Raw genomic sequence first — 15,911 nt, forward strand, 5'->3', positions numbered from 1 at the left:
TTGTGTTTTTATAATATTTCCATCTTCTGTTTTTCGTGTAAATCGCTTGACAGCGGTGACACCCTGATGTTTAAGTAAAGCTGCAATCTCTTCTTCTGACATTTCTGCAAGACTTCGTGCTCGACCTCGACTAGAATTCAGTGTCCTGTGCTCTGAGACAGCAACCTGCGTGTTCACAAACTGCTGGATACCCAGCATGTTGATAGATTGATGTCTCCGTGCACATTCCACAAGAATGGAACCAGAACGAAGACGAGTAACGTTCTTCACTTCACCACAAGTACTTTGGATGCCCTTTGATACGGCAAACGGATTAAGTTTTAAAGGAGTTTCATCGACCGATGCTATAACAATGAATCGTGGCCAAGAATCTGCAACAATAGGCGATACCTCATAGTCAGATGAAACAGAATCGACATGACGACGTTTGTTAGCTTCGAAAGAACTAGGAGATTTGTTGTGAGACATGGTGTGATTATTTGATTTGACACCTCTGCTCCCCACCCGCCTTCGAGTGTCAACAAGGACGATGTTGCAGAGGAAACCAATCTACAACACCAGGGTTACAAAGGCGTTATACTCAAGCAATATAAACAAAGGTAGCTATTATTGACAAACAGAATTTAAAGTCAGGCTGGTTCGGCCCTTGACAGTAATCTGAAGTCAAATAGAACCCAGAGGTTGATATATAGCCAGATTGGCCCATGAGCCACCGCCTTCTGGCATCGACTCTAAGCAAAATTATAATGAATATATTCAAAGTCATCATTTTATCCTGAAACAGGATTAATTCCATGTATCACATGATACAAACAGGTTGAACATGTGAAGGGCATGGCGTGACCAGCCGATTGATAGAATCGGGCCCATTCTACCACCCATCTAGGTGCAGTTAGGGTCATAGTGGTGTTTTGGGCAAATTGAACACCGGTTCCTGGTTCCAGTGCCCTCAACCACCAGACTGCCTTCCTCCACCAACACAGGGGCGCAACCCATGGCAAACAGGTTGCCCAATTTGGTCGCCTCTTACGACCAGCTAAGGGGTGCTGTGAACACATTTTGCCCCGGTTCCACACAAGGGAAAGAGCTATTAGCGTTACCCAGCACACACAACGGGGAGGTTGCTCTTCACGAGTGCTAGGTGTTCATGTAGGGTTTATATACTCAACAACAAAATTTCCTGTGACACCAATATTTTAGTGTATTTTACAAACAAGTAAAGTTTGGTTTTCAATATTGTAGTACATGCATGGAATCAAATCACAAAAACGCAACTGCTACAGAAAAGCATGCACTCCATGCAAAAGTTGACTTTTATGCAAGCCCCATGCATTTCACTATGGATATAAACACATGTCCGTTAACGGGATTCCATATGCATTGTTTAGCATCGTCCTGACAATAACCACTCAGAAAAACAAACAAAATTACGCAATTATCCAACATTACGAAATGACACGCCTGTCCGAAAATGAGCGTCTGCGAGCCATTGGTATGCTTGAAGCAGGATCGAGTCAAAGTGATCTTGCAAGACATTTTAACGTCCACATAAACACCATTTGGTGTTTATGGCAACGTTGGCAGCAGACGAATGCAGTCAGAGATCACCCTCCGATGCTCCAGCAGATATGGACAGATATCCCACAAGACTTTGTGCGACGCCTGGTCCATTCCATGAGACGAAGATGTGTTGCTTACATCGCAACCAGAGGTGGACACACACGCTACTGATTTGTAAATTGACATTTTGGCATTTTCATGTATTTTTATGAAATCACGACTTTTCGGAAGTCATTATGGCAAGTTAAACCATTTGAACACTTACAGGAGTCTTTTATCAGTTGCAAACCGAAATTATTTCAGATTGGGTAAAGAACATAACTTTGCATTAAACCTTATTCAATGTCACAGGAACTTTTGTTGTTCAGTATATTATCCTGGATGAGAGAAGTGCAGATGAACATGTAAGGTTTATATTACCCTGAGAGAGTGCAAGTCTCCCCGTGTCTGTGTTGTGATGTATCTCTTGCCATTTTCCAGGAGCAGTACATGTGTTCTGTTTTAGGTTGTCGAATCACAGGAAGAGTTCTCAATTACAATCAGTGCTTCGGGCTACGATGACGTCACCATCAAGGGATGCATAAACGACGACGACGGTAAGTTAAATATATATATATCTTGTTATTTATCACCATTGTCTGAAACAGACAAGGAGTATAATACGTTTCGTTCTTAAATTTGTACTTTGAAAAATATAACATCAACCACATTACTTAAATAAAAGGCGCAACTTTGTGGAAAAACAACATCTAGTTTATTGCATTAGCTAATTAGCAAACAGGTATCACATTCCATTTTCTTAAGGTATATATCTAAATGTTTATGATTGTCAGTACAGTCAGTACAGTCAGTGAACAATTATAATATAATAATTGTGAGGCCCCGACCATTCAATATTCTACATGGGGGTGGTGGGGGAGGATTTTGAGGTTGGTTGTTTGTGGGTGTGTGTTTACTTTTGGTTGCAACCGAATACATGTAGTTTTACGGTAACGGTTCCAAGACATACAGTTTCTTCTCTCTTAAAGGGTGAGTGGAACATATTTATTCAGGAGGCATTTTTCACAACATGCAGCAAATCCAGCAACATGTTTCTTGTGGATGTAAAAAATGAGGCCAAATTATGTTTTAATCCCCTCCCTGAAATATCGAATTGTCTCCCAAAGCATGTGTCTATGAAAAAAATATTCCAGAAAGCATTTTTCACAACATGCCGCATATCAAGCATAATGGGTTTTTTTGTGGGTGTAAAATCTGAGGCCTAATTTTAACCCCTTCCCCAGATATCGAATGATTATGGTAAATAGTGTTTGGACATATGTAGCAATGATCGATTGTCTACCCTTGTTCCAGCTGCGGTTCTATTCGACTGTAACCGGTATGGTGTTGCCTGCAAAGCCGGCGTCTGTCCACCCAGCAGTCCGACTTGTGACTGTTCCTCCGCTACTGGTAGAACAGGGGATGACTGTGGTATTATTCAATGTAAGTTATAGCATTAGATGTGCTTGGTGTTCAGTACAAGATTTACGATTACATGCGGACATGTAATGTTTTATCATTCAGTGATGACATATAGTGTTCTGGGAATGTGTAATGCACGACGAATCCAAACTTTTCGCACAATTCTACAAGGTTGTTGTTTTACGACAGCCTTCCAGCAAAATCGTCTCATCCAACCAGTATTTATAAACTTAGGTACAAGTTAACTTGCTGGCGATCTTAATTTGCTAATTTTATTTAACTTCAACATGGTCATGTAGAGGATTGACTGAGTGAGTATAGTTTTTCCGCGGGAGACACGAGAAATGGGCTTCACACATCATGCCCATGTGGGGAATCGAACCCGGGCCTTAAGCGTGACAAGCGAACGCTGTAACCACTTGACCACCCTATCGCCTCTCTTGCAGAGGAGGTTGTAATAATGATATTATTGTTTTGTCACTGCAGCTGACATAAATGGCACAGGTTGTTCAGTCATGGACTGTGGAAGTAACGGACAGTGCGTCTCAAACGGGTCAACAGGTGCATGTGTATGTAACTCTGGATATTACAATGGCAATGCTGAGAAGTGCGAACGCAAGAGAAGTACGTTCATATTTTACTCAAGATAGTTACATAGTAAATTCTCTATCATATTCTTATAATCGTCTCAAATGATATACAATATCATCTGTTCTGTCGACAGATCGTAATACAGAAAGGTATCATTACGGAGAAAGAGATCTGATTATTAAGAGATTACTAAACCTGTATAAGTGATCATAATAGTTTGTTCGACACGGTGACCTTAATATAACCACACAGTTTGTCATCATTATATGTGCATATGTCATTAAACTCAGTATATATTGTTTCTTGACGATCTGTTTCAGTATTTTGTTTCTAGTTATTATAATATGTATCCCATTAAATGTTCATATCACTTAATGGAGATAATAGTCCAAACATGTACCTGGAATACATTTTGGAAATGTATTATTTAACCGGATCAATTTGCAGCACATCAGGCCCTTTTCATATTCATAACCATTGCGACTTTCTGTATCACATATGGTAATAATGAACTTGATATTATCTGGGTACTTTTTCAAAACGTAAACACATTGTTCAAAGGCTGTTGCTAAATGTCAGTGACTGCTCATGTTAACTTTATCGCCTATCAATAACTAGCAACCATCACATCCTGTGATAACAACAAGATGACAATCTGCATGAACCCCATCAACCTGTATCGGCCCCTCATCACGGTCTCTGGCTACACCTCCACTGAATGCACAGCCAATCCAGTAGGAGGTATCACTGACACTGAAGACAGGATCCCCTCAGACATACAAGGCCAGTGCATCACTGTCGGCTTCAGTGGCAGCTGTGGAACGTACACCACTAAGACACAGGTAAGAGGAGAGCTGAAAGTCGCTGTGAACCTTAGTGCTAAGAAGCTTTCATAAAGCCTGCAACAGCAGCAGCAGAAGCAAGGCAGCAACTTCAAATATTGTCGAAAAATGTCCTAATCCTTGCAATGATAAGCCGTTTACAAACTTTCGGTGGACACGTAGTGCTGAGATGAGAGGCTCTGTGGGTAGAGCATATTTCATGTATGTGAAATGTTTGGATGGTGGGTTCATAATCATCTGTTAAGATTGATATCAATTTACATATATGTATTTGAGGAGAAGCTAGATGCCAGGTTATTGTTTACTTGTTCATCTGCGAGTTTGCAAAATTGTTTAAAAGAGTTATATCAAAACAACACACACACACACATACACACATATATATATATATACTATATAATATGTTGTCCTTTTCGGTAATATTTTGCGACAAAGCAATGTGTCATCATTATGTTCTGCAGGGAGGGAACGTGTGTTATACAATACCATACCGCATCCAGTACAACCCTAACATGTTGTTGGCCTCAGATGAAGTTGTATATGGTAATTGTTGTGTCAACGAATCCGGGCAAACCATATCCACAGATGCCATCCTAGCAGATACTGCAACGTGAGTAATATACCGCGAATGACTGTTTTACTGCGAGAGGAGGGTGAGATTATGCAATGCCATGTGCATTATTCAAAATAGCCATACGTCACAATTTGTAGAAGTAGTAGTGGTCTTTCCAGATGTAGCTGTTGTAAATTGTTTATGTATGTGGCCCACGCACATTCACACAATAACATACTATATAACAAATTATAGAATATGTCTGTAGTTTGCCTGTGGATTGTATGTTAATATATACTTATTGAGTGGTACAATTGCTCTGCTATTACAGAAACTTTCTCAACAAACAGCAAGAGATTGCTCACTTTGTTTTCCTGAGGATTGTATGTTAATATATACTTACTAAGTGGGACAATTGCTCTGTTTTTACAGAAACTTTCTCAACAAACAACAAGAGATTGCTCATTTTTTGGGAGTAAAACTATCAACCACGCTGAGTAATGGTCGCCCCATATCCAACCCTGTTCCACTTAACCAAATCTACAAGCTGTGTTTAAACATCGTGGATGATGGTAAGTATTTCCTGAATTATTTCAATCAAGATTGATCATTAATAAAAGCGAACGGTTATTAATGAATATTAAAATGTATTAGAGTTCACTGGACACGTAATGATTATTCGATGTTGTAATAGTACTTTAAAAGTCAGCAAAAGATTGTATTATATCATATTCTGCCAGCCGGAAAGGCACCGCATTTAGGTGACATATTTGGATAATATGTTTGTATGTCACTTCTTCCAACGCGTGGCACATGGTAAATTGCGTTTTTAAACCATGCGGTGCTTGGACATCATGGATATATCGTGTTTATCTCCTCTTCTGCCCTGGGAAGTCTTTTAACACATGTATCAGTGATGTCAAAGGTCAGGCTTATTGACCCCATATACTAGAGGAAGATTTGTTGTTAGTCAATGCAACTTGGTAATTGTCATCTTTAGGACAGAACCGAGATCGTAAGGGTCAAGCTCACAATAGATTTCTGTCTTAAAAAATATGTATGCAGTGTTTTGTTAAACCATTTGCTTGTAGTGGTTATGTAATTTGAATGAAACGTGATGACAATCTTATGATTTCAATAACAGGTCACGATGACCTACTTTCAATGAGAAGCATATGCTATATTTATGTTTGTGACATTGAATACCACCATGGGACAACACATTTGTTTATATGCTGGATAGTCCTCGAGAATGTTCACATCCACTGCAAAGGTCATACACTCAATTCGTCTTAAGTTTATGATTACTCAAGAAGTGGCATCATTAATATTCTTAGAGTTGGGTTTTGAAGTGGTAAGATATTAATACATTTCAAGGTCACTATAACTAGAATGGTCATTCATCTAGTAGTTCTGTGTCCTTAATTAACGAGCTAACTTAAATATGGAGTCATTAAGCAGGAGCATATTATGAGTTCGACATGTTTCACCAAACGGAAGTAACGACATTAAACCGGAAGTACAAACGACTATCCTAATAAGGTAGTTGGAAACATTTGGCTTTCACACTGCATGTGACATGTATCTCGCTTTGGTCACGTGTTTCCCTAACCAGACACGATGTCAGTAGACTGGGTACGATGTCAATATTGAGGAACTGGTGTATATTCAGGTTGCTTAGTATGTAAGGTGGAGACAAGTTCTGTTAATGTGTTTCGAGGATTGTTTTGTTTGTTTGTTGTTAACGCCGCACGCAGCAATATTCCAGCTATATAACGAAAAAATCGAATCTGGACCAGACAATCCAGTGATTGACATCATGAGCATCGATCCACGCAACTGGGATACGATGACAGGCATCAACCAAGTCAGCGAGCCTGACCACCCGATCCCGTTAGTCGACTCTTACGTCAAGCTAAGTCGCCTTTTACGGCAAGCATGGGTTGCTGAAGACCTATTCTACCTCGATTCTGCATGTGTCGGTCAGAGGATTGAGTTTGCAAATATTTCACCAAACCAAAGTAAGGTGTCACACTGGAAATGCATGGTTTTGTGGAAGGATTTCTAGAGCCATCAGGAAATGGTGGTAGAGGTCTGCCTCTGTTTTAGCAAGTACTTCAGATCAAGTTTCCATTTGATAAAAAGTGTTTTAGTGTTTATCTTTGCTTGGTTTACCAGGGTTTGTCAACAAATGTACCTGCTCAGTTGAAAGTCTTCACGGTGTCAATTGGACCCCCACCATTAAGCTGACTACAGTGTAAAACTGAAGCACCATATGCATTAAAGCGACATTATTCCTCTCTTGTTGTTCCGCTTCTTCAATTATCAATAATTGCAGACTTTTCGTACCTTGGCTTGATCCGCATAATCGTCCATAATGGTCAGACGGATTCCTCGCGGAAAGAGGCAGTGGTGTTTGGAAACGATGGGTAAGAGTATCTTAATCAATTCACACACAAGACAAATGTCCATGACAAAAAGAAATCTCCGCAAAAGGCACAGACCATTGTAAGATACAGACTATATTATGAGCATGTGTTAATGAATCAAAATCCATTGTAATAATATTTGCGTAAAGGTGGGCAAATCTTGCCACACCGTTGGCACACATTACAAACACATGCAAAGGCAAGAAACAATTCGCCTGAAACTGCATGGGTCCATATGAAGCAAGTGAAATATGAATATTGCATCAGAGATAATTTGGGTCACCGATACATAAAATTCAAGCACGTCTTCCACATGCCATGCCACAATATTTAGGCTACGAATATTATATCCCTGATCAAACTTTTTCGGCAAGACCCATTTGACGCTCTTTGAAATCTCAAAAGGGCATGCCCGATTATTCCCAGAAAGTTGTTAAATGTAGGCGGGAGGTCCTTAAATATTGCTCAAATTGACTATTGCAAAGTTGAAGTTATTCTTCCTGTTATACAATCTTATGTGTGTTTTTGTCACTCTAAATCTAAACACATAGATCTAAACATTATATTTTCAGTTCAGATGGCTAAATCTGTGGAATGTAATTGGCTATGTTACCATTATTGCGCGATATCAGACCATCGATATCTTAGGCTTGAATGAAACTTCATGTTCAAACTCCCTGTTTTGATATCCGATCCAATCCGAGCAGAGAATGCATATTTGTGGCCTTCAAAGGCAGGCTTTTGTTTTAAGCTCATGTGCCACAATCGTTCTGTGAATACTGTTTATGTCAAGCAAATGTTCAGAAACTGTACAGGTTTAATGGCAAATGTCCCCGAAAAAAAAATGTTTGCAAAACAACAGTTACAATTTATTCCAATAAGTCATATCATGTTCACCAACACTTATGGCTAGTAACCCAATTTGTGACATTCGATGAGGCTTGTAATGTTTGAACTAAGATGTAATATTTCATACAACAATATGTATGCTTTGACAATCTTTGTTTTTCTGAAAATTATAAGATAGCTTTAATTATTATTACAAATATCCGTGCGTACGAATTAGATGGGCACTAAATTACACAGGGTTTAACAGGTGAGCTACAGTGTTTAATAAACGGAATGCATCAGCTTAAAAAGAGAAAATTTGATCATTTTCAAAATCATTGTCAAAGATAATCTTGTAATCTTTTCCACTGACAACTGACAGTAATGAAACATCGAAATGGCGATTTGTCCTTATTCCAGATGCAGCGACGAGTCCGGTAAGGCAATCGTGCACTCCTATCCAAGCAGGGTGAGTGACACACAGATTTGCATGCAGTACAGACCAGGTTACTTCCGACCAGGGCCTGCAGCCCTGGTGCACGACATGAAGTACAAACTGTGCCTCTCCGGGGATCAAGCTGGCTGTCAACTGGTGCGTGGAGTTCTGAAGCTTGTGTTTGTTTGTTTGTTGTTTAACGCCGCACTCAGCAATATTCCTGCTATATGCCGGCGGTCTGGAAATAATCGAGTCTGGACAAGACAATCCAGTGATGGACATCATGAGGATTGATCGACGCAATTGGGACACGATGACATGCATCAACCAAGTAAGCGAGCCTGACCACCCGATCCCGTTAGTCGCCTCTTACGGTATGCATGGGTTGCTGATTCTACCCTTGATCCTCACGGGTCATGTCTCAAGCAAATGTGGACACAAATATGCAATGACAAATATTTCATATTACATGTAGCAATGATTAGATGAAATATATTTAATAGCTTCCTTGGATAACATATGTTGATAATCTTTCGGAGAGATTTGTACAAAGGTAATACACAGGTTTTTACCTGGGCAATACGGTGGTTGCTTAGTTTAATTTAATTTATCAATGGTCCGTTTCTCTTATGTCAATACACCTATGGTGTTTGGTCCTGTTCAGTGAAGATGCAGCATATCTCGATTTATTTATGTGCGACGGGCACATACCAGTGTGAGGGTGTACACACAACGTAACGAAGCCCTCCTGCCGTTGGTCCCCTGTCGCACCAGTTTTCCGCGTCTACAATCTGTTGTGGATGAGACATGAACTGTAAAACTGTGTAAATATAACCGTAGGTTAGTCTGAAATCACTTCACTCTTAAAGTGGACACATTTCTGTTAACAGTATGTATGTACTTCTTGCATGTATTTATTTCAAGACAACATGCGGAGTAACGGGAGACAGAAAGAAGCGTCAAACCAATGACGGCAGAGTTGAGTCAACAGCCAACACCACAGTGTACTTTGAGGATGACACCACGACAGCATCGCAAACAAACGGTACGTTCTCACCTATATGTATCCGCTTGAACTAGTCTTGAATTCTACTCTGCACTTCAATGTCGATAAAGCATTTCTCTTTCAATTGTAGTCAGCATAAGTTTAACATGGATACCCCACTCAGACAAATAAAACTCCGAGTCAATTGTGTATCCTCTTAATACAAAGCGCCAGGCAGGATACCAACAAGTACCATCTACCAATGTCTTCTGGTATGATGCGGCCATGGGATCAAACCACATGCCTTCCGTTTTCCAGGAATATGTTCTATCCACTAGACCACGGAGATGGTTATTAAGGCGAGATATAAACACAATTGTTCGATGTAAATGAAGTTCAAATAATCGAGCTGTCACTGATTTGGTCATGCAAAAGATGTTAGGAAGGTCAGTTGGGTTTTGCACTGCTTTCAGTATTATTCTGGCCATATCACAGCGGGAATGCCTAGAATGGGCTTTACCCATTTTACCCATTTGGGGATAGAATCTAACGATCTACGATCAACTTATCTGCCCCATCAACAGAACCCGGGTTAATCTCTTTGATAGTCGAATTGTAGAACTTCTACTGATGGATCAGAGATGATACGATTTTCTTCCAGGCGATACTAGTGTTTCTCCAACAGCAAAGAACTGCCTCCCTGATATGTCTGTGATGTTCCCCGCCATCATCGTGGTCTGCATCGTCGCCCTGATACTCCTCCTGATCATTGTGTACATGTGTTTCCTGCTCATGAAGAAACGACGCAAACAAGAGGATGAAGACAATGAAGTGAAGTCCCAAAAGAGTCGCATGTCACACCGCTACTGATTCAGCTTAAGTCATAATAAACTGGAAATAGATATAATTTAATCACGCTGTCAAAATTAAATTTCAATTCAACACACAAACAAAGCAAACTCTTTCACAATTTTAGATCGAACTAACACCCAGGTCAGTTAACACAGATTCGCACAATAAGCACAGATCGCATATTACATGTTTCATAATGTTTACAAGACGCATGTTTCAAGCAATGAAACAAATGCACGCTTTGTTGGCACAGGAGGTTATTTTTGTGAATGTTGTGTAAAGCACGCGACAGATTAGTGCACCTACATCTTGATCGTGGCATTTGAGTCCGGAATCGTAGTTGTGATTTGAAAAGTTTGCAGTGTTTCAGTGACTTTTCATCGTTAAGGTTTTGACAAAGTCTGTAATTTTGGTGAAATCCTAATCTTAAGTGTATACTTTCATTCGCCCAGCAATTGACATAAGTCTTAGGTCGTTGTTTTATGCCATGGCCATATATTGAAGAATAAAAAAATGTACATTTGGAATGGTTTTGTTTATGTTATTCTTACAACCTACAATTTTGCCCCCTCTTCCCGACACCCCCCCCCCCCCCCCCCCCCCCCCCTTGAAGACTTATGTCATCGTTTCCCAATTGCTTAGATCGATGCTCATGATGTCAACCATTATATTGTCAGGTCCAGACTGGATTATTTACAGACTGCCGTCATATAGCTGTAATAATGCTGAATGCGGCGTTAAACAACAAACAAACAAGACAAACACATATTGCACAGGCTTGTTCTGTTTTTGAATACTGTTAGAAACTGGCGGAAATACAGTGTCTTTAGAAAGGTATGGGTACATTTGTGTACAATCAGCTCTCTGGAACCTCAGCCATGCCGAAACGTTTTGAACGACCAATCTCACATTTAGTACAAAGGATATTTTCTGCGTCACTTCAGTTGAGGAGAACATGCCAGTTACTGTAACTGTATCAGAACATAAAAATTTGCAAGTTTGCAGTTTAGTCCTTATAATGTGTTGCTGTAGTAGATATCGACTATTACACGTCCTCAAATCATATGGTGCGGGTTCGAGTCCCACTTTCGATTCGTGTTTACCTACAAAATATAAAACACTTGAGTTGCAAGTGCCACCATCATTGGACCCAAAACTGTTTCCTCAAGAATCACAGATAATAGTTCAATCTCCACTGCTGAGGTCAAACCTATCTCATTCACTTATATTAAACAACAACGATATTGTTGAAAATCATCATATGTTCAGATTCCTCGTCTTGCTTGAGGCACTTACATGCGTCTCTTCAAATAATGCTGTAATCCTCAACATTTTAGAGTGAATGAGTGAGTATGGTTTTACGCCACTTTTAGCAATATTCCAGCAATATCACGGAGGGGGACACCAGAAATGGGCTTCACACATTGTACCCATGTCGGGAATCGAACCCGGGTCTTCGGCGTGACGAGCGAACGCTTTAACCACTTGGCTACCCGACCGCCTCCAACATTTTAGAACTATATACTGATCTTTCTTCTGGTCAATGTGACATCGTCGTTTGTTAATTACCAAGTCATGTAGGCATAACTGGTAACTAAGCAGTCGATAATGCAGCCAATGCAGCTCTTAACAAACCGATATCTCCACTCTTTGTTCCATACAGTAATTTCAAACCAGTAGTTATACTCGGGATCTTATGCAATAAAGGTGGGACACCTAGGTAGGAATAAATAAACTTCACGAATTTAAACCAGCAACTGGTCATACATCGTGGGTTGTCAGTCAAGATATGATGAGGTTATGTTCCGACGATGTCATATTGACCACAGTCGGTTTACCCAAGAATATCTGGTGAAAGCAGATGGGGACGAACCTCTCAAGTATATCCCTTGTGATTGTAAGGTTCACCATCAAGCATATTTTGCTTCACTGTGTGAACTTTGCAATCGCAAGGAATTCACATTATGGGGCCTTTACATAGGATGGCTACCTTTGTGCCTCCCGTGTGAGACCATAGAATTTGCCAGGTCGTCGTTGGAGGCTCAAAGGAGGCAGAATGGTTGCCTATGTCGTTCCAAGGTGGTTCACAGGAAGTTCAGACATCGCCATGGACGCCGTGATTTTTTGAACATGTTCAAAACAGTCGCACAAAGGCCGCCGAGGAGGTTGGTTGCTCAAAAGTGTCTCAAAGGAGGCAGAAGGGAGGCACAAGCATTGCCGTTGTTGCAGAATGAAGGCTCAGTGGTCGCCCAATGGTCGCCAGGTAATAGACGCGTTCTGCTGAAATACTGTCCCGTAAATCTGGGCGATGCTTCTGCCTCCCTTGTGCCTTCTTTGGGCGACCAACAGCGTGCATTGAACGATGAGTATGGCGACCGCCGTGCCTCCATTCGAAGACCATGGCAACACTTGAGACACCATGGCAATGCTTCTGCCTCTTTTCTGCCTCCTTTGAGCTACCTGTAGTGCCTCCTCAGCCTGCCGATAAATATAGGGCTTCAATCTGCAGTGTTTCATTGTGATTGCAGACGTCGAGCAGTTACTGCTGAACAACTGCTGGAGCAGTTACATAGAAATATGATTTTCTAGGTTAAGGCGACCATTGAGCGTTCTGGCCAGTTTTTGATCGCTCGAAAGTGGCACAAAGGTCGTAGCCCTGTGTAATGGGGGCTTTATCAAAGCGTAAATCTGAAAGATCTTTTCACTTGTAGCCCAAGTCTCATAGCTGCTTCACTTTGGACTTTCAACGCACATATTGAGCTGGCACGCCATGATAAACATGTAATTAAAATACTGTTCAAAGAGGCGTAAAATCCAATTTTTACAGTGTGCGCTCACCTATACTCACGTGTATACTTCCATTGTTGTGTCGCCCCAAATTATATGAGCAAGCTTATCAGCGACAAAAACATTTCCATAATCATATGACATATCTGCTAAGATCACAGTCCATTGAACGATTCCGACTATATCATAAGCATATGTTTACGAATCACTATCAAATAGTGATGATGCCAGCTGTTCACGAAAAGGCGAACGTATCCTGTCCCACTGGTGGAGCCCGTCACAAGAACATGCAAATGCAAGTCAATTGTTTTTTTCTGACAAAAATAGGGAATGGCATCGGGAGTTGATGCGTCAAATTTGGACATTTTAATAACTGACTCTGAAGTAATATCTAAATTTACAGTTGAAACATACTGCAATAAACCTTTCGGAGATCTACCATGTCAAACTAGAAACGTCATATATGGCATTGAATGTACTTTTTGTGGATTTATTCATGTTGGAGCGAAGCAAGAGAAATTATCGACACGAGTCAGCCAGCATAGATTGGGCATCGACTGGATTGCTCCAGTTGTGTCTAGCAAGATTTCAATTCTAAACATCACAGAACATATACCATTCATCTCATAACCTGAATGTAGTCTCCCGTAGTTGTCCAGAGAAAATCATTGGATTCGTCTGTTGTGTACAGCAATGCCATATGGATGTAATGACAAAATAAGGTTTACGACAAGCATAATCGCCTTTTACCACAAGCATGGGTTGCTGAAGACCTATACTATCCCGGATCTTCACGGGTAAGAAACCATGGGGACTGCACAAAGTAAGAACAAGAGTACCGTACTCTGTGTCACTGAAAGAAATTAAACGACTGTTGCTGATGGGTGGATCTACAAACAGCAAGAGCCCACAATATCGACTGGAGGGTATTGTTCTTGATAATTGCTTTGAAACGTTTCGACAAACCAGAACCAGACTCCACTAAATTAGACAAAGACCGCATGTTTGTGAATTTAAAATTTGAAAACAAGCAATTTTAGTAACAGATTCAGAGAAACGTCAGTTTCACACACTATTTCAAATTTAAGGAAACAATAATTTCATTTTCCTATACGATCACCATGTCATTCAATGTTGCTGAATGTGGCCTCATGATGTAAATTCCACTACTTGTGGCTGCCAAGACTCATCATACTGCTACACCTGTAGGTCATAAAAATACCCGTGACGTCTCTATTGTTGACAAACCTTGTCAGTTATGCAAATATGGACCAAAATTATATGCCAATAAATGGGCCAAGAGAGAAGACTAACCTATCACAGCGGGTTGAGTCATGTTAGATGTTGATAGTAGATGTTGATAAAATGCACAAACTGCATGACCAGCTATATCAGTGTGCACAAATTTATTTGTATTTTGTTATTTTTCAAATAGTTTTTGAGAAAAATTATCCTCTTTAAGAAGCGGACGTAAAGCCTTCGTGGCGGGGATAATAATGCCACATTTCAGGTCAGTTTGTTAACCGATAAAGAAACACAGTGACACGCTGGATTAGACGGATTGGAAAACAAGTTTAGTAATGTATTGTCAGGATAGTTTTAAGCGACGGTGTTTCAGGGACTGCTCATCAGCCTCAACATATAAACTATTGATAGGAGAAGTTCGGAAGGCACCAAGGCAAAGCCTCAGACCTTGATGGTGAATACTATCTAATTATGTTAAATCACTTTTACAGGCCCCACCACAGACGATGGAGCCATAATCTATTTTACAGCGATTGAGTGGTCTGTACATTTGGAAGAGCGTTTTCTGATCTCCTCCCCACTTTGAATTGATACGACCCTCAGCAAATCCAGGGCCTTTAGGCATCTATTTTTTAAATATTTGATGTGAGGTTAAAACGTCAAATGGCTGTCAAAAATTAAACTTAAAACTTTGCCTCCTTTGCCTCTCTATGAGGTTTGTATTTTCAACAAAAGTGAATACAGTTTGTTTTAGATTTAGAAAATTTAAAACCGTTTTCTAAAGGCCATTGATGTATTTTATCTAGACATAATTGTAATTGTCTTTCAATAGTATGCATATTTTAACCACGACAAGATACGTTAAAATCATCCACAAAAAGTGATCCCTCAACTGAATCATTTAAAACTTTAGGGAGGCTATTTATTTGATACAAAACAATGTAACAGACAAAATACTGCCTTGTGGGACACCCTGGCCCTGATGATAATGATCAGACAGGGTAGAACCCACGCGGACTTGTAATTGCCTGTCAGTTAAAAACCCGGATATAAATTGAGGCAAACGGCCTCACAATTCAAAGTCATGTAAATCCTTTAAAATACCGTGTTTCCATGTAGTGTCATATGCTTTTTCTAGATTGAAAAAGTTAGACACTGCATGTTGCTTGTTTATTATTGCATTCTTAATGAGTGATTCCAATTGAACTAAATGGTCCATGGTACTGCGATTTTTACAAAAACCACACTGAATAATTGTTATTAAATTATCAGTTTCTAAGTGCCATGTCAATCTATTATTGACCATGCGTTCCATGGTTTGGCAAACGCAGCTAGTCTAAGT

The 15,911-nt window shown here is 40.1% G+C and overlaps 1 protein-coding gene across 2 annotated transcripts in view; it reads left to right on the forward strand.

Moving 5' to 3' along the window:
- LOC139465790 (uncharacterized) overlaps window positions 1–11,045 on the forward strand; it is a 55,195-nt gene extending 44,150 nt beyond the window's left edge. For both annotated transcript variants that reach the window (XM_071247707.1, XM_071247706.1), the window contains exons 6-15: window positions 2,066–2,156; window positions 2,914–3,042; window positions 3,508–3,645; window positions 4,231–4,454; window positions 4,916–5,064; window positions 5,440–5,579; window positions 7,346–7,436; window positions 8,685–8,856; window positions 9,625–9,745; window positions 10,347–11,045. In XM_071247707.1, the coding sequence (XP_071103808.1) occupies window positions 2,066–2,156; window positions 2,914–3,042; window positions 3,508–3,645; window positions 4,231–4,454; window positions 4,916–5,064; window positions 5,440–5,579; window positions 7,346–7,436; window positions 8,685–8,856; window positions 9,625–9,745; window positions 10,347–10,555 (1,464 nt within the window). In that variant the 3' untranslated portion in view covers window positions 10,556–11,045. The remainder of the gene's footprint in view (window positions 1–2,065; window positions 2,157–2,913; window positions 3,043–3,507; window positions 3,646–4,230; window positions 4,455–4,915; window positions 5,065–5,439; window positions 5,580–7,345; window positions 7,437–8,684; window positions 8,857–9,624; window positions 9,746–10,346) is intronic.
- Window positions 11,046–15,911: the final 4,866 nt, after the last annotated feature.

This window comes from Haliotis cracherodii, unplaced genomic scaffold (genome assembly GCF_022045235.1).
Source record: "Haliotis cracherodii isolate W230 unplaced genomic scaffold, xgHalCrac1.p SCAF_18, whole genome shotgun sequence".
Lineage (NCBI taxonomy): Eukaryota > Metazoa > Mollusca > Gastropoda > Lepetellida > Haliotidae > Haliotis > Haliotis cracherodii.